The sequence below is a fragment of the Erythrolamprus reginae genome, chromosome Z, assembly GCF_031021105.1.
Source record: "Erythrolamprus reginae isolate rEryReg1 chromosome Z, rEryReg1.hap1, whole genome shotgun sequence".
Lineage (NCBI taxonomy): Eukaryota > Metazoa > Chordata > Lepidosauria > Squamata > Dipsadidae > Erythrolamprus > Erythrolamprus reginae.
The window spans coordinates 137,270,607-137,296,607 of NC_091963.1; the positions used below are offsets into that span (position 1 = coordinate 137,270,607).

Here is a 26,001-nt window from a genome sequence, read left to right on the forward strand (position 1 = left end):
TATAAAGTAGTGGGGGAGGGGGTGGGAAAGCCGTTAGAAGGGACCGGGCCGTCTTTCTCGCGCCTAAGTTGTTGCGGTGGCGGTTGTCATGGCAGCGGCGACGGCCGGGCCCGGAGCGGGCGACACGATTTCTGCGGACGAAGGCGGAGGAGACCGGGAGAGCCCCTCCGGCTTGGACTTACGACGCCTGGGGCCGGGGGGGGCGAGAGGAAGAGGAGGCGCCGAGGCAAGGCAGCGCGGGAGGCCTGGGCCACCAAGGCCGCCTGTCTTCGTCGCCGCCCTCTCGCGAGGCTGAAGTCACCGTGGAGATCGGAGAGACCTACCTGTGTCGGCGAGGGGACGGAACATGGCGTAAGTGTCCCCCTCCCTGTCTTCCCTTCCTTCTGTTTTTCAGTGCTATTGTTTGTGTCCGTCGTTGAAACGCTTGCCGCAGGGCGCCTTCATCGATGATTAGGACTGCCCAAGACTTGTCAACAGAGCCCAAAACTGATGTGGGTAGGTGTGAGACGTTGGCTAAGTGAGTTTGCCCCACTTTACAACATTTCTTGCCACACTGCTTACAATGATAATAACAACAACAATAACAACTTTACTAGACGAGGCCTCCACTTCTCCACTTGCAACAGAATACCCTGTGCAACTAGACTTATAATCCTAGGTTTAGAAAGCTTAGAACTACATCGTCTTAAACACGACCTTAGCATAGCCCATAAAATCATCTGCTACGATATCCTTCCTGTCGACTACTACTTCAGCTTCAACCACAACTACACACAAGCATACAAACTTAAAGTAAACCGCTCTAAACTTGACTGCAGGAAATACGACTTTAGTAAACGAGTAGTTGATGCATGGAACTCACTACCTGACTCTATGGTATCATCACCTAACCCCCCCAAACTTTATCCTTAGACTGTCCATTGTTGACCTCTCCTGTTTCCTAAGAGGCGAAATTGGTCTACCTCTCAGGAAATTTCTCCTTAGTTCTAATGGGCATGCAAAAGTACACCAGAGTACCTTCCATTCCCTGTCCTAATGTTTCACTTTTACTAGTATCACGTATATAAATATTATTATATCTTTGGATACTACCAATACGTACTTGACAAAATAAATAAATAAATAAAAAATAAAACAACAACGGAATTGGACCCTTGGAAGGGACCTTGGAGTTTTTCAAGTCTAACCCCCTGCTTAGGCAGGAACCCCTGTATCACTTTAGACAAATGGTTATCCAACATCATCTTAAAAACTTCTAGTGTTGGAGCATTCACAACTTCTGGAGGCAAGCTGTTCCACTGATTAATTGGTCTACCTCTCAGGAAATTTCTCCTTAGTTCCAAGTTACTTCTCTCCTTGTTTAGTTTCCACCCATTGCTTGTTCTACCCTCAGGTGCTTTGGAGAATATGTTGACTCTCTCTTCTTTATTAAGTTAATCGGTTCAGTTGTTCAGTTAGTGACATGGTCGTTAAGTGAATCTGGCTTCCCCTTTGACTTTGCTTGTCATAAGGTAGCAAAAGAGAATCACATGGCCATGAGATTTGAAAAAGTGCAAAAAATCCTGATCATGTGACCCCAGGGCACTGCAATTGTGGTAAATATCAATCACTGACTAGGAGGCCAAATTTTGATCATCTGACCAAGGAGGTGCTGCAATGGTAAGAGTGCAAATTGGTAGTAAGTCACTTTTTTTCGATGCTGTTATAACTTTGAACGGTCACTAAATGCACTGTTGTAAGTCAAGGACCACATGTACAGCAATACTAGACATACAACAGTTCATTTGATTGTTTTTCAATTACAACCTTTGCAGCATCTCCGTGGTCACCTGATCAAACTGGCTTGTACTTAATGATTGCAGTGCCCTGGTGGCACATAATCCCCTTTTGTCGCCTTCTGATGAGCAGTCAGTGGGAAAGCCAGATTTACTTAACAACCCCACTACTAACTTTTTAACTGAAGAGATTCATTTAACAACCGTGGCAAGAAAGGTCGTAAAATTGGGCAAATGTTTACTTTTCAAATGTCTCACTTAACAACAGAATTTCTGTGTTCAGTTTTGGTCATGGGTTGAGGACTACCTGTAGCAACCTGAGAAAATATTATTTTACTGAAAGAATAATAGATGCATGGAACAAACTTCCAGCAGACATGGTTGGTAAATCCATAGTAATTGAATTTAAACATGCCTGGGATAAACATATATCCATCCTAAGATAAAATACAGGAAAATAGTATAAGGGCAGACTAGATGGACCATGAGGTCTTTTTCTGCTGTCAATCTTTTATGTTTCTATGTAGTTTAAATATTGGACTACGACCAGAGAAGACATGATTCAAGTCTACCTATGTCCATGGAAGTTGAGTGGATGTCTTTGATTACATCATTCTGTTTGAGCCCAACCTAATTAGTATGCTATTATCTATGTTGTGGAGAAAAACATTGGATTGAAGGGCTATGGACCCTACCTTGAGTTAACAGAATAAAAGAGTTGAAAGGGACCTTGGGGTCTTCTAGTCCAACCTCTCTGCTCAAGCAGCAGACTTCCACAAAGGTATGGAAAGATGGCCCCTTTATGACTTGTGCCTATTATTGATATCATGTTTTGCTTTCAATGCTAGTCGCTCTATTTGCAGGGAGGGAGGTTTGTATTTTATAAAGTTCTTTCTCTCTTCTATTCTTGTAGCCTTCAGATGCTGCAACATTCACTGTCCAGACTTTTTGTCTTTCTTATTTGCAGTTATTAATCACATGGCCATTAATTCTGTGATGTTATGTGGCAGGTGCTTACCTATTTGAATTCTAAATTACAGATTACAGTTTATTAGAATTGGAAGGGACTTATAGGTCATCTAGTCCAACATCCGCTCAAGCAGGAGTCCCTACACCATTGATGGTGAACCTTTTTTTCCTCGAGTGCCGAAAGAGCATGCATGTGCGCCAACGTGCATGCGCATGTGCCCATATCCATAATTCAATGCCTGAGGAGGGTGAAAACCATCTCCCAGAGGCTCTCTGGAGGATGGAAATGGCCTGTTCCCCAATTTCTGGTGGACCCAGGAGGCTCGTGTTCTGCTCTCCCCAGGCTCCAAAGGCTTCCCTGGAACCAAGGGAGGATAAAAATGCCTTCCTCCATCTCTCTGGAGGCTCTCTGGAAGCCAAAAACACCCTCCCAGAACCTCTGTGTGAGCCAAAAATCAGCTGGCCAGCAGACATATGCATGTTGGAGCTGAGCTAGGGCAAGAGCTGGTGAGCCAGCAGATATGGCTCCACGTGCCACCTGTGGCACCCATGCCATAGGTTCACCATCACTGTCCTACACCATTTAGGACAAATGGCAGTCCAATCTCCCTTGGCAATCTTAATCACCCATTAAAAGTGTTGTTATTGTTGGTTTCCCAATCAGCCAGATGTTGAGACCAAATTTGACATTTTTGTCTACCTTTGAATCCTTCCCAAGTCCCTGGGATAGGCAGATGATTATGCTTGATGGTGTTAAAAGTATTATCACAGATTGTAAGCTGCTATAATTAACACTGCCTTTTGAAATTGATTGGTGGTGATTTTATTGTTATTTTTTTGTTTTCAATCTTTGTATATTTATGACTGTTGCACCCTTTTTTTTTTCAGTAGTCCTACAGCTACTGGCTCTATTTGCTGAGCCAAAAGTCTTATAGCCCAGGTGTTCCTGGGCCATGGCCTAGTACTCACCCACATAAGTGGGCAAGCATGTTAACACGGAACCACGCCTTCTTCCCTCCACCACCACTATTGCCGGTCCACATAATTGGGGACCACTGCTATAGTCTATTTGTCACTAATTGTCCTAGAATACCAACACTGGCTCAATAATTATTATTTACAAATACAGTGATTGATTTACAACTTTGAATTTCAAATTATTTTAAAGATTCCTAAAATGACACTAAATATCTAAAGCCAAATTCATCTTGTGTAGCGCTAAGTATTAAGGTGAGCCACATGTAATTGTGAAATGCTCAGATGTCCTCATTTAATGCATTTCCCCAAGAAGAAGACGGAAGTTTATCATATTGGGTTCTGAAGCAGGTAATATGGTTTTGGAGCCACCACTGGAAGGATCATATAAATTATTACATGATACTCAAAGTTAGACTGTTGCCTGGTGTCTGAATGTCCGTCTAGCTTCAAGTCTCAGTACAATCATTTAAGACTGTGATCCTCGACCTACAACAGTTGGTTTAGTGACCGTTCAAAGTTACAACGGCACTGAAAAAAGTGACAACCATTTTCAGAAGCTTGGTAGTGGATTCAGATTTATGACGATTGCAGTGTCCGGGGTCATGTGATCCAATTTTGCGACCCTCTGACAAGTAAAGTCAATGAGGAAGCCAGATTCACTTAACAACCAGGTTTCTAACTTATCAACTGCAGTGATTCATTTAACAACTGTGGCAAGAAAAGTCATAAAATGGGGCAAAATTCATTTAACTGTTTCACTTAACAATAGAAATTGTGGTCGTAAATTGAGGACTACCTGTAATATACTGAATGTTGAATATGCACTCTCATTATTCTGTTTGCATTCTCTAATTGCATTGTCATTTCTATTGTACTTTTCTAAAGTATCCTTGTACATATTATAGAAATAACGGGAAACTTCTCTTTGTTCATTCTCCTGAACGTAATTAAAAGTAGCCTTCGACTTATGACCACAAATGAGCCCAAATTTTCTGTTGCTAAACAAGACATCTATTAAGTGACTTTTGCACCATTTTATGACTTTTCCTGTCATGGCTGTTAAATGAATCATTATAGGAAGTAAGTTAGTAACACGGTTGTTAAGTGAATTGGGCTCCCCCATCGACTTTGCTTGCAGGAAGGTCTTAATAGGTGAGCACATGACCCCAGGATACTGCAACCGTCACAAATATAAGTCAGTTGCCAAACATTGGAAATTTGATCATGTGACCAAGGGGATGTTGCAACATTTGTTAAGTGTGGAAAAAAGTAAAAAAAGTCACTTTTTTCAAGTGATGTTGTAATTTTGAATGGTCACTGTTGTGAGTACAGGACTATATGTACATACGATCCCTGTCAATGCCTCATGCTTGGCTGGTATGAATGAACCAACGGTAAATTTTTATAGGCTGCTCCTATGCTGGCTTGCTACCTTTTGGAGAAAAAGATGAGTAGTCTTTTTACTGACTTATATTTCTCACTTCTTTTCATGACTGAAATTTCCTTTAACCAGATTAACGGTTGCTTCCCCTTCAGATTCTGCAGAGGTGATTCAGTCTCGGCTCAATGAACAAGAAGCCAGAGAGGAATTTTACGTTCATTATGTAGGATGTAAGTGCTATTTTGAGATTCTGATCTAAATAATGAAGAGAAAATTAGAGGTATCTTTCCTAATCTCATGCCCTGCAGATAAACTGGAATGATAATTCCTTGAATTCCTAACCAACTGAAATTAATCCAATTAAATATAACTGCTCCCCCCCCCACACACACACACTTTCTTCCATAAATTAAGTTGCTTCATCATTTTGAGATCAAATGAGCCTAGCCCTAAGGAGATTTAGTTTAGATGTAGTTTTGCGTAGATTTCTAAGTAAGTGGTTTTTATTTCTTCTGCATACTAATGATAAATTCTCAGTCAAATAACCATCATAAGTTGGGCCAATTATCCCAGTTAGTAGGAAAAAGAAGCAGAAGAAAAAAAATTGTATGCCTTCAGTTCAGTATTGAACTCATGGAAGAAGCTGAAGGAGGGTTTATTAGTGGAATCAGGATGAAGATTCTGCTTAATGTCGATTCCAGATTTTAGTTTTTTCTAGTATTAAAATTGAACTTACTATACACAATCTTGTAGTTTTGTTAGGGGATGGTGATTTTTGTTTGTTGTTGATAAATCAACAACAGTCATAAATCCTTGTTGATCCAGGGGTCAGCAGTCCCTGGCTCTGGAGCCGCATGTGGCTCTTTCATTCCTCTGCTGCGACTCCCTGGCTCTGGTCAGCTCCACAATTGATAGGCCTTTCAGTTAGGACAAGTAGAAGAAAAGGAATGCCACACTAGGAGGAGACTCTGTGGTGGTGGAACTGACTTCAGGTTGGCAGAGGAAAAAAGATGCTGTGCTAAGAGGAGACTCTATGGTGGGGGAACTGAACCTCTGGTCGGCAGAAGGATGCCACGCTAGGAGGAGACTATGATGGGAGAACTGGCCTTGCGGTTGGCTTCAGAATTGAAGCAGGGGCTTCTGGTTAGGATCTTTAATATATCTACGGAGAGGGGTGGCATACAAATCCAATAAATAATAATAATAATAATATATGTATATATTATAATATATATATATAAAACATAACATTATATTATATTTTTCTCCACATTAAAAATATACATACAACATCATAAACTTTCAATACAACTTAATAATCATATATCATCTCTTAAACATAATAGGTTAGGTTACATTCCAATTTGCTTTCCCTTATTCAGTCTCCCTCGATCTTTCCTCTCACCACTTCCTTATTTCTATCCCATTCTGCCTGCACCCTACTTTCTTGCACTTTCTTTCACCCTTTCCACTATTTCCCCCTCCTACCTTCTTTTATCTCCAGTTCCTTCTCTACTCTCCTTTCCTACTTCCCTGTACGCCCTCAGAATCCTTCCCTAAGTGGATAATTCTGCTTCTATTAATGACAGACTGAAAAGCTTCTGTGAGTCTTGAATCCTTTATGCCATAAAGGATTCTCAACCTATGAATCAGGACCCCTTTGGAAGTCAAACAATTGTTTCACAGGGGTAGCCTAAGACCGTGGGAAAAGATGAATTTCACATAGTGTTAGGAACTAAAGTTTCTATTCTGGTGCCTTGGAACATACTTTTATAATCTGACCTATCAGGCATTTACAATGGGGCTGTCCCTCTGACCTTCCTGCCAATCAGCTTAAAGCTCTGTTGGGAGAATTGGCACTAGACTTATGGTTGTGGGTTACCACTACACGAGGATCTGTATTAAGGGGTCACAGCATTAGAAAGGTTGAGAACCACTGCTCATATTTCTTAATTTAATATCCATTCTATTTATATCCTTACTTTTGGTATATGTTATTTATCTCATGCTGCCTTCTTTGTCTAATATCACCTAAATTACACAAATTATTTTACCGTCCAATTAGGTTCACCACTATTACTTTCTCTATTAAATCTTATTTCTTAAATCATAGTGCTTTATTCTCTTCCTTATTTTCTTTCTTTATCATTCATTTTTCTTAGTCCCCTTTTTCTCATAACTAAATGCCCCTAAAAATTCCACATTAATTTATCTTTCCTCCTGGTACAGATATATGTTTACCAATTTTAAGTTTAATTCAACGTCCAATTTATACCAGCCTGTAATATAATTTTCCAAAGTTACCATCTATTGTACAGATTATTATATTTAAATGTTTAGATTTTTAATTAAAATCTTGTTCATTATCAATATTGATTATCATCATCAACTATATTCACCATCATTTTCAAAATCCTCATCCCTTTTATTTCTTTCCTGCTCTGTATTTTCTTTCACCTGCTCTTCCACTTCTGTTTTCTTCTCCTCCGCTACCTTGTTTTTTATTCCTTGCCATCATGTCTCCAAAATCATTATTGTCATCTAGTATTTTCTCTTTTTCTTTTTTAATTCCATCTACAAACTCCAAAAAGCATCCATTTATTTTTTGACAGTAGTCTTTAAAATCTTAAAGAAAGCTACAAGCTCTTCATAATCTGATACCATATTGCCAAAATCACAGTTCACAAGTCAGACCAGCTGTAATATATTAAAGTTCATTCAGTCCCAGCAGATGGAGATAATATTTTTAAATTGTTAAGATTTTAAAAAGTTATTTGCTGCTTTGTATCTTCTCAAACGGTCTGAAATAATTCCCCAGTTCAAGGTCAGCAGCTGTTTAAATATCCACAAAAAATCTTCCACAATTGAAATGGTTCTTCCAACCAGCAGGTGGCACTCTTCATTAATCCCACAGATCTATTCTTCCTGTTCATCAATATCTTTATATACAGTATTTTCAAACCAGTTCAATTATTTTCTTAATTCAAAGTAAAATCAAAGTTCTCAAACATTGGGCTTTAGTTACTGCCTTCTTGAAAATTCGTCCTCTGTAGTCTTCTATTGCTAGGTAGCTGCTTCGTTATTTTTCAACCCTTTTGTTCCCCTTTTAAACTTAAAAAACATCCCAAAGCTCTTGTTCGGCAATATAACTCACCAGTTTCAACTTCTACTTTTATAATCTTCTCTCCAGCATTTATCTTGAAATTTCCTTTCCAGGTGACCTCCCATCTTCAAGCAAGTCAATCAAACCGTTCTTGGCCGCTCTGGCTTAGACAATTTTTATAAGTCGTTTTCCGCCAGTTGAGAGCACTTTGTCAGCTCCAAGGGGGATTGCCCCTTCCTAAGTCGCTGTGTCTCTCCTCTTCACCCCCCACCCAGGGTGGTTCTAACCCAGTTCTGGTTGAACTGGGTCCCCCAGGCAACATGGATATCGGGGTTCCAAAATGGAGCGCAGGGAACTCCGTGTCGCCATGGTGCTTGGCCATGCCCTCTTTCAGGCTTCCAATTTGTGGCTCTTTGAGTGTTTAAGATTGCTGACCCCTGATTTAGATCAAAGGTGTCCAAACTTAAGGGCCTTATGGACTCAAACTCCAAGAATCCCCCGGACTGACTGAGGACTTGTGTGCGTTGAAGTCCACAGTTCTTAAAGTTACCAAGGTTGGATACCCCTGATCTATAGGTCCATCCCAAAATACAGCAAGGCTGGGTGGATTGATCATCTTGTTCCCATATTTCGATTTCTAGGTAACAAATATTTTGTGTGGGATGGTTGGAAGGCGGAGGGAGAGGTTGTGATGAGATTTCTGCAATTTCCTAACTCCCCTCTGTCTCTCACAGTCAACCGACGTCTGGACGAGTGGGTAGATAAGAACCGCCTGGCCCTCACCAAGACAGTCAAAGATGCTGTGCAGAAGAACACCGATCAATACATGAATGAGCTTTCGGAGCAGCCCGAGCGCAAGATCACACGCAATCAGAAGCGCAAGCATGATGAAATCAACCATGTCCAAAAGGTGATGGGCAAAGCAAAAGGTGGCTGGGAAGGTGGAGTTTGTGTTGCGCTACATAGCATGGGTAGCTCTCAACTCACGACTACAATTGAGCCCATTATTACAATAATTAAATTGCTGCTCTCGCTAAGAAAGGCACCCTTGGCCATCCCAACTCACAGTCATTATGTGGAGCATGCTTGCCTCAGGTGGTGTAGAGGGCAGCGGTTGCTGAAGGGTCATAGACCGAGGACTCCTTCTATCCATTCCAGAGGTGGGGTGGGAAAAACAACACAGTCCTCGGCTTAACAAGCACAGTTGAGCTCCAAAATTCTTGTTATTAAGTGAGACCACTGATAAATGAATTTTGCCCTATTTTATGGCCTTTCCTGCCACAGTTGTGAGCAATTCTTAAGTTAATAACATGTTTGTTAAGTGAACCTAGCTTCCCCATTGACTTTTGCTTGTCAGAAAGGGGATCACCCTGAAACCGGCATAAATACATGCCAGTTGTCAGGTGGCTGAATTTTGCTTATGTCACCATGGAATGGTCGTCAGTGTGAAAAATGATCCTAAGTCACTCTTCAGTGCCATTGTAACTTTGAACAAACATTAAATGGACTGTTGTAAGTGGAGGACTCCCTGTGCCCGATTGTACTTTTGATGCAGTTGCTACACTTATTAAAAGGTGGCTTTGCAAGGAAACGCTTGCTGTGACTCACCAGAGAGGTTTCTTCTCCCCACCACAGACATATGCCGAGATGGATCCTACCACAGCAGCTTTGGAGAAGGAGCATGAAGCGGTGAGTGTTTATCTGTATTAGGCCTAACTGTGTCTGGATTGAAACCTGAAGAGTTTTGGGAAAGGGAACATTATGTGCTGTTAGGATGCAGTACTACAGGCTAACTCATTGCTCACTTCAGATTGGCTCAGCCTTCCATCCTTCTGAGGTTGGTAAAATGAGGGCCCAAGCTATGTACACTATTAACCGCTTAGTGTTGTCAAGCACTGTATAGTGGCTATTGCTAACTCTGCCCACTGTCAGAAGTTTGATCCTGACTGGCTGAGTCATGGTCGACTCAGCCTTCCATCCTTCTGAGGTTGGTAAAATGAGGTCCCAGATTGTTAGGGACAATAGGCTGACTCTGTAAACTGCTTAGAGAGGGCTGTAAAAGCACCATGAAGCGCTGTATAAGTCTAAGCGTCATTGCTCTGATTATGTTTGCAGGATACCGCTTACTTTTGTCTCTTCCCAGATCACCAAAGTGAAATACGTGGACAAAATCCATATTGGGAACTATGAGATTGACGCTTGGTATTTCTCACCATTCCCAGAAGACTATGGGAAGCAGCCCAAGCTGTGGATCTGCGAATACTGCCTCAAGTATATGAAGTTTGAGAAGACTTACTGCTATCACCTTGTACGCAAGGGGGAGAACAGTTGCCAGGGGCCTAGGGCTAGGGAAGGTTGGGTTGGGAGGCAAGTGGGCACCAGAGAACCTATAAGAGTGTCAGAAGGAAGAGAGAAACAGTGTTTGGGGATCAGTGCCTATCAGTAAATTTGAATTCGCATTCAGGTAGCCCTCAACTTACGATCACAGAATTTTTGTTGCTAAGTGAGACAGTTGTTAAGTGAGTTTTACCCCATTTTACAATCTTTCTTGCAGCAGTTGTTAAGCGAATCACTGGTTGGTATGGTATGTTCAAGTGAATATCGCTTCCCTCTTGACTTTGCTTGTCAGAATGTCGCAGAAGATGCCAGGATACAACAACTGTCATAAATATAACTCAAGAGGCCTAGATTGCCAAGAGACTGGATTTTGATCACATGACCACGGTGCCGCAGTGGTCGTAAGTGTGAAAAATGGCTGAAGGACATCTTTTTTACCTGTGCCTTCGTAACTTTGAACTGACTTGTCATTAATGAATTGTTGCAAGTTGAGGGTTACCTGTATTTAGTTTCAGTACTTAATAAAAATAATAATTTAATAATTTATTAGATTTGTATGCCGCCCCTCTCTGAAGACTCAGGGTGGCTCACAGTGTAGTCAGCTGGAAAAAAAAATCTAAATGAATAATGCTAAAATGACACTGGAGAATAATAATAATAATAACCTGCTCAAAAGCCAAATAAAAGCAGAGGGTCATTGAACAAGGCATGGGGTGGGATTGCTCAGAGAAAAACGTCATTTTTGGTATTATCTATAGGTGGTGATCTTGTCATTGTTCTTCCAGGGCCAGTGTCAGTGGCGGCAACCCCCAGGGAAAGAAATCTACCGCAAAAGCAACATTTCTGTCTATGAGGTGGATGGCAAAGATCACAAGGTAAGATCAAGTGAAGTGTTAATATCACTTTATAATGCCTTGGTAATGCCGCACTTGGAATACTCATTCAGTTTTGGTCACCACAATGTAAAAAGGATGTTGAGACTCTAGAAAAAGTGCAGGAAAGAACAACAAAAATAATTAGGATACTGGAGGCTAAAACATATGAAGAACAGTTGCAGAAACTGGATATGTCTAGTTTAATGAAAAGAAGGACCAGGGGTGACGTGATAGCACTGTTGCAATATCTCCCTCAAAGAAGAGGGAGTGAAACTATTCTCCAAAGCACCTTAAGGTAAAGCAAGAAGCAATGGGTGGAAACTAAACAAGGAAAGAGGTAAATTAGAAGTAAGGAGAAAGTTACAACAATTAATCAGTGGAATAACTTGCCTCCAGAAGTTATGAATGCTCCAACATGAAGCTTTTAAGAAGATACTGGATAACCATTTGTCTGAAGTAGTGTAGGATTTTTCTGAAGATTGCAAAATGACTGGGACACTTCATAAGTTAGTAAGTAATCAGTTACCAAACATCTGGATTTTGATCATGTGACTTCCGAGGCTTCTGCAAGGATTATAAGTGTGGGGAAATGGTCATAAATCACTTTTTAAAAATGTCATTGTAACTGGTCATTAAATGAACCATTGTATGTTGAGCACTATCAATGCAGATAAACCTGTATGGGCCAATGACCTTCAATCTTTTCATATAGAAACAGCTGTATCAAAGATGGCAAATAATGGGGAATAATGCCAGGGAGTTACGAGAAGGGGAGGAGGTTCACCCAAAGAGAGGCTGGGTGGTAGTGGCAATCATTCCTCATTACACAGAAGAAGATGTCATCTGGAATTACTTTGGAAGATTAACTTCTGGAAGATCCATAAAGTTCCCCACAGAATGGGGAAGTTCTGGTTCAGAGAAGAAACCTTTGGGTTCTCAAATACTATTTGTGAGGGTCAAATGTTTCCAAAACAGGAACCTTCTTACACAAGGTGTTTTTTTCCTTAGTTGCGTGCTTGGCTTTTTGAATAAGTTGGAGATGCTGGGTGTCACTCTAGGGGTCCCTAACCACCACCACCTCCGGTCTGTGGACCTGCACCAGGCCGTGGAATGCCACACAAACAAAGGCCCATCTGTGGGATGCAGGCAGCATGGAAAACCATTCCTCCTCCAATCCACAGAAAAACCTCTGTCCACGGAATGCTCCCTGGTGGCCAAAAGGTTGGAGGTCGCTTCTCTAGAACAGCAGATTTTAGTTTTAACAACTTAAATTGCCAACGAAGTATTCTTATTTTAGAAAATTTACCTTAGAGAGGCAGTTTGTTTATTTTGACTCTTTGGCTCTGGATTCCACACTTTTTGTTTGTGTCCTTACTGCTTCCTCATTTATTTCCTTCCCCCCCAGATCTATTGCCAGAATTTGTGTCTTTTGGCCAAACTGTTCCTGGATCATAAGACTCTCTACTTCGATGTGGAGCCCTTTGTCTTCTACATCCTTACTGAGGTGGACAGGCAAGGAGCCCATATTGTTGGCTACTTTTCCAAGGTACTGGCTGCTGGTGTTCACACAGGGTTGAGAGTGAATGAATTGTAACTAACATTATGATGTAAACAGGTGGACAAACCCCAGGAACATGCAAAATATTCTGTGTACTACTGGTTTTAATTGCTCTGTGTCTAAAACTTGGGATTTTTTGAGTCAGGGACTAAAACACAGTTGTTCTAAGTACAAGGGCTTTGGGATAGATAGCAATAGCATTTAAGACTTATATACCACTGCTTTAAAGCCCTCTGTAAGCTGTTTACAGATTCAGCCCATTGCCCTCAACAATCTGGGTTCTCATGAACAGGGAAAAATTCCAGAAGAGTGATGGTGATGGCCCTAGGAAGATTGGGAGGGACAAGAAGGATATCAAGAATGGTTGTTGGGAGGGAGAGGAGAAAAGGTTCTGGAAGATTAGGACTGTTTGAAAATCAGGATTTCTTATTTTTATTTTTTACAAGTGAGGCAATTCACTCCATTTATATATCAAATAAGAAAAAAATAATAGAATATTAAGATACCAATGTGTAATTGTTTTGGTAAGGATAAGATTTTTTTGGTTATAGTAGTGTTAGATAAACAAAGTTTGGTTTTAGAAATATAGTAGAACTAGGTTATGTATTAAGAATCATTATGAGAAGAATTTTTTTTAAATGAAAAGTTTAACAAATCATTTTTTCAAATGTTCAATTATATACTCAATTATGTATTCTTTTTTCTGTATTGAAATTTATACTTTCGGATAAGCGGGGAATATACATTCCCACCTTTTTCTGTTAAATGTATGTATGTCTGTTTGTCTATTTTATGAAAATTTAATAAAAAGATTTTAAAATATATATATAGAGAGATCATTTTGCACACCCTAGCATTTTGGATTTCAGTTCCACCAAAAGATGGCTGACCCAAATAATTCAGCAAATTTTACTTTTTTCTTTTATATGCACTCCCAAGTGAGCACTTAAAAACTTATTTCTGAGTGTTTAAAATTGGCGTGTGGTAAGAAAAGTTTGGAAATAGAAAATGCAGTTTCAGAAACATGTCCATGTTTGTTCCATTGTTGTTATTAATTGGACATCTGACAGGGAAGGGAGAAGAAATTCTCTCTCTTTCTCTCACTCTCTCCCCTTCCCTCTCTCCCTCTGTCTCTGACAGGGAGAGAGAGAGAAATTTCAGAGTCTCTGGTTTCCTCTGAAATCTGCAATATTGCAGTTTCTTACATTTTGAAAACTTCAACCACAGACACAAGGACAAATTTTATTGCAACTAAAATTTAACAAGTAGTATAAAAAAACTGTAGTGGAATAGACTCTCTGCGAAAAATTGGACTGGATTCAACTCCACACACGCAATCCTAGAATCATACAAGGTCACTTACTATGAGTCAGAAAAACCAGATGGCCATAGGTTGCTCTTAGAATTAAATTGGAAAAGAATATGGTATGCAGGCTGCCTTGAGCTTTTGATGATTGATTGGGTACAAACGTAATAGGTAATTTTTATATATATATATATTCGTAGATTTTCACGGGTACAGGTATGACGGTCTTGGTATATTCAGGTTTCTTCCCGTGTAGGATTTGGAAATTTCTGGCGACGTTTCGACGAGGTCCCACTCGTCATCTTCAGGCTGGTGTTTCTGTCCTTGTTCTAGGGCGAACAAGGACAGAAACACCAGCCTGAAGATGACGAGTGGGACGATGTGTTTGCCCTAGAACAAGGACAGAAACACCAGCCTGAAGATGACGAGTGGGACGATGTGTTTGCCCTAGAACAAGGACAGAAACACCAGCCTGAAGATGACGAGTGGGACCTCGTTGAAACGTCGCCAGAAATTTCCAAATCCTACATGGGAAGAAACCCAAATATACCAAGACCGTTTAGCAGTTTAAAATTTTCAGGAGGAACGAAAGGGAAGCAGAGATTTTAACCTTGACAGTGGAACAAGGTCCTTCTTAGAGTTACCAGATATAACAGATGCAATTGGTGACTTTTTTTAAAGAAATGTGTTTTTCTGGATGTTGATTTCTCTGCTAGATTGCACAGCTTCATTTATTTGACTCCTGTGATCTCTTTCCCCCTCTAGGAAAAGGAATCTCCAGATGGAAATAATGTGGCTTGTATCCTAACCTTGCCCCCTTACCAGAGACGGGGTTATGGGAAATTCCTCATTGCATTCAGTAAGCTTGTTTTCTTAGCCGTGAATGATAAGTAAAAACATCAGAGTTGATTATCAGTCTCTTATTTGCTTCTTGGTATGGGATTTGTAGTTAGAGCTTTTTTCAGGAGGCAACTGGACTTCTTGTTGTTTTGAATACGTTTCCTTTCTCATCCAAGAAGCTTCTTCAGCTAGCAAATGAATGCTGGTCATTTGCATTCTTTTAGAGAGAGTCTTTGAAGCTATTTGGAGGTTTATCTGTGTCCTCGGGGTCACCTGAGTGTTGCAAATGGGTGTGGAGCCTTTTTGCTCTAGTATGTTTTTCTGCCCTGTATCCCTTCACTGTTGAGTGAAGGCTCAATAGGCTCAGGTTACTGGGGATGAGTCTATGTTGTCTGCATCTCAAACTGAAGCACAACTGGTTCCTGTTGCCTACAATTTTTCTGGAAATCCAGAAAATTTCATTCTCCCACCCGATTTTAGGGTGTCCATCCCAAAGAGCATAGCTAAAAGTCTATGGAGATTCTTAGTCATCCAGGTCATGGTTGTACCACATTTTATTTTGGCTTCCCCCCCCCCCCTAAAAACAAACAAAAGAGTCCAGTTGCCTCTTGAAAAAAGCACCTATGAGACAACCATCCACCTGGATGACTAAGAAGCTTCATGGACTTCTGGCGACATGTTAAACTTCTGATATATCTGCCCTGAGACTCCTCTTTGTAACACCATTGCTATCCTGATCACTTGAGGGGTACGCTAAATATTTAGCCCTTGCATTTCAAAGACACTTTATTTTAAAAAATGTGTGAGCTTTGATCTGGCCTGAGCTTTTCCTCGCCCTTGAAATGCCTGTTGCTGAACTGAGATGCTTTTGAGGCCTTGACTTCTGACCTCTTCTTCCCCAGGCTATGAGCTCTCCAAACTTGAAAGCACAGTGGGATCTCCTGAAAAGCCCCTTTCGGATCTCGGCAAGCTGAGCTACCGTAGCTATTGGTCATGGGTATTACTAGAGATCCTTCGGGATTTCCGAGGCACTCTTTCCATCAAGGATCTAAGGTGAGTGGAGATTTGGCTACTAGTCCTAAAGGGCACTCCTCCATTTACAGCTATTTGTAAACTGGTGGCACAGTGGTTAAATACAGTCCTCAGCTTATGACCACAGCTGAGCCCAAAATGTATGTTGTTAAGTGAGAAATTTGTTAACTGAATTTTGCCCCTTTTTACGACTTTTCCCACTGCAGTTAAGTTAGCAAAATGAATCATTGCAGTTGTTAAGTTAGCAACATGGTTATTAAGTGAATTCTTCTAGCTTCTCCATTGACTTTGCTTGCCAAAAAGTTGCAAAAGAAGATCACATGACTCCGGGATGCTGCAACCGTCATAAATATGAGTCGTTTGCCAACCCTCTGGATGTAAATCATATGACCATGGGAATGCTGTGAGAAGTCATAAGTGTGAAAAATGGTTCATAAATCGCTTTTTTCAGGGCTGTTGTAACTTTGAATTGTCACTAAATGAACTATTGTAAGTTGAGGACTATCTGTATTGCAGGCTAACTCTGCCCACAACAGGTGTCCGATCCTGAAGGGGTTCAAGGTTGAACTCAACCTTCCATCCTTCCGAGGTGGGTAAAATGAGGACCCAAATTGTTGGAGGCAATAGGCTGACTCTGTAAACCGCTTAGAGAGGCTGTAAAGCACTGTGAAGCGGTATATAAGTCTAAGTGCTATTACTGACTGTCCACTGCCAGGGATTTGATCTTGACCAGCTCAAGATTGACTCAGCCTTTCATCCTTGTGAGGTGGGTAAAATGAGGAGCCAGATTGTTGGGGGCTATAGGATAACTCTGTAAACCACTTAGAGAGGCTGTAAAGCACTGTGATGCGGTATATAGTTCTAAGTGCTATTGTTGTTAGTTTAATGACCATTTGAAGTTACAGTAGCACAGAAAAAGTGATTTACTGCGGGTCCTTGCACTTATGACTGTCACAGCCTCCCCACAATCACTTGATCAAAATCCAGGTGCTTGGCTACTGGCATATATTTATAATGGTTGCAGAGTCCTGGGGTTATATGATCAATATTCAAGAGCCATTATTTGTCAGTTTCCAACAAAGTTGATGAGGGGAAGTCAGATTTGCTTAATGACCTCAGGATTCACTTAAAACTGTAGCCATTCACTTAAGAGCCCTGGTAAAAACCACAAAATTGGGCACAACTGGCTTAACCGCTGCCTTGCTTAGCATTGGAAATTCTGGCCGTAAGTCAAGGACAGCCTGTAGCATGGGGTGTGGGTGTGGACGGAAGGACTGTGTGCCCTTCTGTAGTATTTGACCATGGAGTTGTCTTGACTGAACATAATAAGGCCTATGCCTTATGTTACCACAAGGGAAATGAGGGGTAGGGGGTGGGAATTAGAGATAGCTGGGGGTTTGTAGCCAAAACAAAATACTTTCCCCTGGGAACCAAGGACATTCCAAACAGTGGCTGAAGAAAGGAGGAGTGATGTTATCAAGCAACTGGACAGCACCCTGATTGGACTATGTGACTGTTTGTTTGGGAAAAGTGGAAAACATTTAATTAGGTGAAAACCACGGGAATCTTTGGAGTCGGTTTTCACCAGCCTATGCCAATTTGATGTACCCAATAAAGCTGTTCTTTGAGGAATCTACCTGCCTTGGAATTCTGATTGTTATGGGTGTATTACTTGGAACCCTGACAGCCTATTTTTTTGAACTCCTGACCTCCCTTTATCTGGCTGATGTGCACCTTGTTGTTTTTCTTGGCACAGCCAGATGACGAGCATCACGCAGAACGACATCATCAGCACCTTGCAGTCCTTGAACATGGTCAAGTACTGGAAGGGGCAGCACGTCATCTGTGTCACTCCCAAGTTGGTTGAGGAGCATCTGAAAAGTGCTCAGTATAAGAAGCCGCCAATCACAGGTACCGACCAATAGGGAAAGGGTGGGGGCGGGATGCAGGTTTAGTGGTTCATCTCGCTTTCGGCTCAAAGTCTGACTTGCGACTTATAAACCTGCATGGGATATTCAGTGTGGTGCGCCTTCTCTTTTTTTCTCTCTCTCTCCTCCCTCCTTTCCTCTCTTTCCCTGCTCCCTGACACACACACACACCGTACAATTCCAGATCTGCAGTGATAGCAGAACTGAAATAATCTCCAGCCAACTTCTTAAATTTGATAGACTTAGCTTCTTGGCCCTCAAACCCCACAACTTTTTTTTGTCTATGCAGTTCCGGTTTAAACACTTTTATTAGTTTATAATACAACGTACAGAGAAAATGCAAACATAAATAGTGGAGAAATTAAGGAAGGGAAGAGTGGGGGAAAGCAAGGCGGAAAAATAGAAAAAAAAGAAGGCATTGACTTCTGACTCCCTTGAGTGCAATAGAATAAGCACTAAGGCATTAATATCAAACCTCAACATTTTTTACTTTTATATAATAGTACAAACTAGCCATTTCTATAGCAACAAATCTATTTCATCGATAAAATCCAAAATCAAAGTTTCATTTTTTCCCCCTCCTCAAGCACAAAGTGTAAAAACGGTTTCCAAGTAGTTTATCCAGTTCTTACAATAACTGCATTGTCTCCATCTTACTTTTTCTTTTTAATGCCACCTGTTGCTTCTTTAAATTCCCAGTTTTTACCATTATCGTGTAGGTGGCTTCCTGTCTTCTAGCTTTCTTGCGTGGGTGAGAATACATCTGGGTTTTTTTTCCTCTGAAACATATGCAGGTAGTCCTCAACATACAACAGTTAGTTTAGAGATCATTCAATGTTACAGTGGCACTGAAAAATGTGGCTTATGACCATTTTTCATGGTTACAACCTTTCCATTTGTGATTTTCCCTGGGGACTTCCAAAAGCTACTTCAATGGAGGAAGCTGGATTTGCTTAAATGACTGGTAGAAAGGTCATAAAAGTGGGCACAATTCACTTAACGTCTGCATTTCTTAGCAGTAGTAGTTCTGCGATCAGTTGTGGTTCTAAGTTGAGGACTGCCTGCAATGAGTTGAGTTTCCTAGTTTTTCCGCATGCAGCATTCTTAAGCAGCTTATGAAGAACGGTTGCACCAATTGGATATACAGTGGTACCTCATGATACGAACTTAATTGGTTCCAGGAGGAGGTTCGTAAGGTGAAAAGTTTGTAAGATGAAACAATGATTCCCATAGGAATCAATGTAAAAGCAAATAATGCGTGCAAATCCTTCAGGAAAATCCCAAACTTTAGAAGGGAGGTGAACAGAGGGCAGTGAGGAGCAGCTAAAGGGAGTGGGTAGAAGAAGCAAGGCTAGGCTAAAGGGTGAGTGGGAAGGAAGAAAGGCAAGGGGGGTGCCCCTCCCTTTTCTTTCTTCAAAAGACACCCTTTCAGTGCCTCTGCAAGCACACTGTTCTCTACAAACTCTTTCCCCCTCCAAGCCGCCCCTCCCTTTTCTTTCTTCAAAAGACACCCTTTCAGTGCCTGCAATCACGCTGTTCTCTGCAAAGTCTTTCCCCCTCCAAGCCGCCCCTCCCTTTTCTTTCTTCAAAAGACACCCTTTCAGTGCCTGCAAGCACGCTGTTCTCTGCAAAGTCTTTCCCCCTCCAAGCCGCCCCTCCCTTTTCTTTCTTCAAAAGACACCCTTTCAGTGCCTGCAAGCACGCTGTTCTCTGCAAAGTCTTTCCCCCTCCAAGCCGCCCCTCCCTTTTCTTTCTTCAAAAGACATCCTTTCAGTGCCTGCAAGCACGCTGTTCTCTGCAAAGTCTTTCCCCCTCCAAGCCGCCCCTCCCTTTTCTTTCTTCAAAAAAGGGGGGGGGGAAAGAAACCCCTTCATCCCAGCAGCAGCTGCTTGGGTTCGTAAGGTGAAAATAGTTCAGAAGAAGAGGCAAAAAAATCTTAAACACCGGGTTCGTATCTTGAAAAGTTCTTTAGAAGAGGCGTTCGTAAGATGAGGTACCACTGTATCTAGTCTGGTAAAAAGAAGGACCAGGGTTGACACAATAGCAGGGCTCCAATATTGGAGGGACTGCCACAGAGAAGAGTGGGGGAGAGTCAGCCTACTTTCCAAAGCACTTGAAGGCAGGGCAAGAAGCCAACCAAGGAGAGAGCCAATCTAGAAATAAGGATATGTTTCCGGTCAGTGAGAACAATCAATCAGTGTAACAGCGTGCCTTCAAAAATTGTGGGTGCTCCATCACTGGAGGCTTTTAAGAAGAGATTGGACAGCCATTTGTCTGAAAAGGCATAGGTTCTCCTGTCTGAGCAGGGGGTTGGACTACAAGACCTCCAAGGTGCTTTCCAACTCTTTGTGTTCTATGTTTCACAGGCCATTGCCTATCCTGAAGGCTGCGTGCTCCTAAACCTGTCCTGTCCTTTTAGTTTTCCTCATTCATGGAACTGCCTTCCAGTCTTTGCCATGCCCTTTAATCCCAACTAAACTGACATTCTTAGGATTTATTTTGAGGAATGGACTTCAAACTTTTAAAGTTTCCTAAGCAGTTGATTTCACCAGCCCAGGGAGTTAATATTTAACTCCCACAAGATAGCCGGGAGGATTATTTATGCAGGTTACCTGATTGGAATGTGGAGGAGACACTGAGAAAAGGCCAGTCTTTCATTTAAGCATGTTTCATGGGATGAACGTTCATAGCGTGAGATGGTTTTATGCAAAAAGCGTTGCCAGTCTCCGCTTGCCCCTTTTCATTAACAAAGTTAGAGGGAGCTTGTAGGTCATCTAGTCCAGTGATTTTCAACCTTTTTTGAGCCGCGGCACATTTTTTACATTTACGAAACCCTGGGGCACATTGAGCGGGGGGGTGGGGGTGGGGACTAAAAAAGTTTGGACAAAAAAATTATCTCTCTCTCTCTTCCTCCCCTTTACTCTATTTCTTTCTCCCTCCCTCTTTCTCTCCCTTCCTTCCTCTTTTTTTTCTCTCTATCCCTCTTTCTTTCTCTTCCTTCCTTCCTCTCTTTTTTGCTCTCTTTCTCCCTCCCTACCTCCCTTTCTCTCTCTCTCCTTCCTTCCCTCCCTCTCTCTCTCTCTCTTGCTTTCTTTCTCTCTCTTGCTCTCTTTCTTTCTCTTGTTTTCTCTCTCTCTTGCTTTATTTCGCTCTTGCTTTCTCTCTCTCTTGCTTTCTCTCTCTCTTGCTTTCTCTCTCTCTTGCTTTCTTTCTCTCTGAGCTTCGCGGCACACCTGACCATGTCTCGCGGCACACTGGTTGAAAAACACTGATCTAGTCCAACCCATACCCCACCCCCAGGCAGGTGACCCTACGCCATTTCTGACATATGGCAGTCCAGACCTTTGTTTCAGAGCACCCAAGGACCAGCACAGTAGCTAAGGAAGAAAAATACCATTTTTGATTATTTGGTGAGACACAAATCATTCAGCACTCAACGTATGCAATTTCTCGTTTGAGTTTCCAGTTATAGCTGGATGTTTATCTAACCTTGGCTCACTTTATACCACTTCAATTTTTGCACACCGGATCTTTCCTGCTTTGCATCACTAGCAGGGGTATAACATAAAATGCAAAGAAACTGAAATATTTGTTTATTATGAGTATAAACATTTAAATGACTCCTCACTGCACTATAAAGCCATTTCCTCAGTTAAGCCAAACAACTCACTCCAAATTTATTGGCAACCGTGCCTGGTATCTATTAAGAGTCACCTCGAAAGAAATTAGATGTTTCCTGAAAGAGGCATTGTTATTTTCCTCCCCAGGCAGCGGATGACGTTGCTCCTGTTACATAAATATGTCATCTATGTAACAGGAGCTTTAGGGAGGTTATTTGGACCCCCTCCCAGATCTCTTTCCTTTTCAATAGGAGGCTGGGTCAGGAGCTGCCTACTGGGTGGGGCAGAAGGTCTGTGAAACTGGTATGAACAAGGCATTAACTCTTGCACTGTGGCCTGAATAAATAGAACATAATTTTTTATTGGCCAAGTGTGATTGGACACACAAGGAATTGTCTTGGTGCATATGCTCTCAGTGTATATAAAAGAAAAGATACATTTGTCCAGAATCATGAGATACAACACTTAATGTTGGTCATAGGGAAACAATCAGTATTAATTTATTTTTTTTGTTTCTTTATTTGATTTTTTTATGCCGCCCTTTTCCTTAGACTTAGATATCAATCATAAGGATACAAAGCAACAAATTACAGTCACACAGTCGTAAGAAGGAAAGGAAATTTAATACAGTGGAACCTCGACATACGAGCAGCTCTACTTACGAGCTACTCGAGATAAGAGCTGGGAGGGGAGCGACATTTTTGTTCGCCTCCCGAGCTCACATTCGGGATACGAGCGCCAAGGAGCTGTCTCGGCTTCAGGAGACAGCTCCTTGGCGCTCGTATCCCGCGTGTTTTAAAAGGTTGCAGCCGGCCTGGGGGGCTGGGGGGGGGTGCTGGCAAGCCCCCCAGGCCGGCTGCAACCTTTTAAAACACGCGCGCCGCTTTGCAGCTGTCTCCTGAAGCCGGAACGCTAACTTCCGCGTTCGGTTTCAGAAGACAGCTGCAAAGCGGCGCGCGTGTTTTAAAACGTCAGAGCCGGCCTGGGGGGCTCGGGGGGAAGCCCCTGAGCCCCCCAGGCCGGCTGCCACGTTTTAAAACACGCGCGCCGCTTCGCAGCTGTCTCTGAACGCTAACTTCCGCGTTCGGCGGCAACGGTTTTTTTTGTTGTTGCACGGATTAATTGACTTTACATTGTTTCCTATGGGAAACAATGTTTCGTCATACGAGCGTTCTGACTTACGAGCCTCCTTCCGGAACCAATTAGTCTCGTAAGTCGGGGTTCTACTGTATATAGAGAGAGGAAGAGTTGTCATGAGGAACATGATAAGCATGTTCCTCAAATCTAAAATGAATCTGCCGTGGCACTTGCAAGTAGTTTTCAAGTTATGACCACAGCTAAACCCAAAGTTTCTGTGGCTAAACAAGACAGTTAAGTGATTTCAGCTTCATTTTACAGCCTTTCCCGTCACATTTGTTAAGTGAATCATTGCAGTTGTTAGTAACATGGCTGTTAAGTGAATCTGTCTTCCCCGTTGACTTTTGTTCTTCAGAAGGTTGCAAAACGGACACTGCAACCATCATAAATATGAGCCAGCTGCCAAGCATCCAGATTTTGTTCATGTGACCGTTGGGATGCTGCAAACGGTCATAAGTGTGTGAAAAATGGTCATAGGTCATCATCATTATTATTATCATCACCATCATCATCATTATTATTATTATTATTATTATTATTATTGAATGTTGCTGTAACTTCAAACAGTCACTGAATGGTTAAGCGAAAGGCAAGTGAAAGGTGTTTGCCATGACCAGCCCAAGGCATAATTTTATTCACGGTGTTTAACCAGGGGAGGGTTACTGCCTGGACGGGGGTGGGGGAATGCAGTGGGGGAATGAAGACGGAGCTCCACCCCAGAGCACCCAATTTGCACTGAAAGATGTTGAAAGAAAATGCAGGGCATCCTGTACAAGCCATGCCCACAGTGTCGTAGTAAAAATTTTGGTAGCCCTTCACTGGTGGTATCTGTAGCCCTTTCTCAACATGGTTAACCTACTGAATTTTCATTAGCATTCTCAGTTGAGGCAAGGATACCCATGCCCCATTATGTTCAAGATAGTGATGGGCTTTGACTGCTCTGCTCTTTTCCACTTACCGCAATGAGACCTACTAAATTTTCTTATTTCTTATTTTTATTCCCTCCCCCCCCCTCTTTTTCCAGTGGATTCTCTCTGCCTGAGATGGGCACCTCCTAAACACAAGCAAGCCAAGATTTCCAAGAAGTGAAGGAAAAACTGGCTTGAAAAACTGAAAGGGTTTGGCTCCACATCTGCCTTTTTTTTATTTTAGAAGATGTTCAGTAATTTAGCATTGCTGTCAGTCTTGCAGAGAAAGGGCATACATGGAACAGGTGGTTTGGGGTTATGAGAAACACCTGAAAGCAGGTGATTTTTGAGTTTGCAGCAGTTCTGCCTAGGTCGGTTCATTTGAATGAAGAGCTACTAATTTATCCCTTTTTTTTCTTCTGTAACTCAACATAGAACTGTTTTTTTTCCCTTGCCAAACCTGATGTCTTCTCTAAAATAGAACTGGTACTCTTGTTCTTGCCGTAAAAGGAGCAGATAAATCATTCTATTATTTCTTATTGACCGTTTTAACTGACTTTGGGATATTACTAGTTCTGAAATCAAACAGGTGATTAAATTTTGGCAGAATTGTGGTAGAACAGGATCTGAGCAGTAAATAAACACAGGGATTGGATATTTGAGCAGCATGCGGTCAACTAAAATTTGGAGGCAACGTTTACTATCAGTCATACTGAAAACTAGATTATTGACTGTCCTAGGAAAGAAGATTGACTTCCCAAAAGAGATGCTGGAGGATCTCCAACTTACCAAAACATTGAAAAATCAGCCTTGTTCAAAAAAAATTTGAGGGGGGAAATGTGTCTTCTGTAATTTTCTCCTTTGGTAGATCTGTTGCCACACTCAATGTCTTCAAGAAGAGGCAAGTCTGTCAAAGCTCATAAATGTCTTTGGATATACTAGATCCTTCCACTGTCACATAGCTATTGCTAAGAGGGAGAATGTTTTGAAGCAGTATCACTGGTTACACAGTCAATTTTTAAGGTCAATGGTGCCAAGAAAAGTAAGTTGTATTACAGTTGAACGCTTGGTCGCCAGGATTTGGATGTTAAGACTTGGAGGAGGTGGGGGGAGTGGAAATAGGCACGTATTAAAAAGGCTGTTTCGTAGTGCCGTGTAGCTTCTATGATGTAATTAAAATGAATTAACCAATTCCTTTTGCAGAGCCCCAAAGGGAATGGTTCTCTGTAGGAACAAAATGTGAATAAGGATGGGGAGGGGGGGATGTCTTTGTTAGGTACCCTTCTAAATGGCAGCCTTTACCCAGATGAATGGATGAACTCCGGATTGGAAAAAACAGTCTAGAAGGATATGGTGTGATTGCTCAACATTTCCCCTTTCTATCTTACAAACCATGTTTGTTGGTGACCAAATGAGAAGGGACTTTTCCAAAAGACCAAAAGCCTCTTGAAGGGATCAAGTGAACCGAAGTGGAGAAAAACCTACTGCTCTTTATACTACTAGTTTCCGCTTGCATACTTTTGTCCTGGGGACTGTGGTTTTGGGAGGGACCCTAAAGCTTATGGTGGATGTCTTTGGCTAGAAACATATATTCACCATAGTTGTTATAGTTTTCATTGTGTATACCAGATATATAGTATGTTCCGCTTGAGAAATATTTTCATTAATAAAACCGTAACACAAGCACTGTGCTGTTTTTAACTCATTTACAAGAATTACAGCTGCTCCTTAATGGTGGCAGAGTGAAAAAACTGTTGAAGAGCCCTGGGAAAGGAAATCTAGAGAAAGGATCCTTCTAAGCAGGAACAAACCTATAGCAGGAAATGAAAGCCAATTTGTATCAATATGCTTAGGTCACAGAAACTAATTCCTTTTCGTAACAGGTAGTTAATACTTGTTACCCTTCTTGTGAAGAGGGTTTACTAACGCATTTCTTCCTCATTTCCCCATTAGTTCATTTGACTAACAACAGCACGCTAAGATGTTAATTGTTTTAACATTCAACCTCTGCGAACCTCACTTGCCAAATATGACTGGGTTGTTTTTCTTGATTACCTTGAGTCTGGTGACAGTTTAGTATAAGAATTGCATTCCTATCCTAATCCAGACTCTTGACCAACTCATGCCAAGTATTCATGCCACACAGCTCATGTGACAAGATCAGTTGCATGAGTCATTGCCCTCGGCTGCAGGCAATGCGGATCCTGGTACTTTGGCATCTACTTCCTGTATGCCTTCTGGAGAACATCTGTAG

The 26,001-nt window shown here is 41.7% G+C and overlaps 1 protein-coding gene across 1 annotated transcript; it reads left to right on the plus strand.

Annotated features, from left to right (window-relative positions):
* On the plus strand, nucleotides 1-25,430 carry KAT8 (lysine acetyltransferase 8). The gene is given in 12 exon segments (XM_070729010.1): nucleotides 1-196; nucleotides 198-351; nucleotides 5,259-5,333; nucleotides 8,941-9,116; nucleotides 9,842-9,895; nucleotides 10,350-10,514; nucleotides 11,329-11,418; nucleotides 12,824-12,964; nucleotides 15,048-15,141; nucleotides 16,025-16,175; nucleotides 17,911-18,065; nucleotides 23,864-25,430. Coding segments are annotated over 12 exon segments (1,428 nt in total). The 5' UTR covers nucleotides 1-88; the 3' UTR covers nucleotides 23,929-25,430.
* Nucleotides 25,431-26,001: the final 571 nt, after the last annotated feature.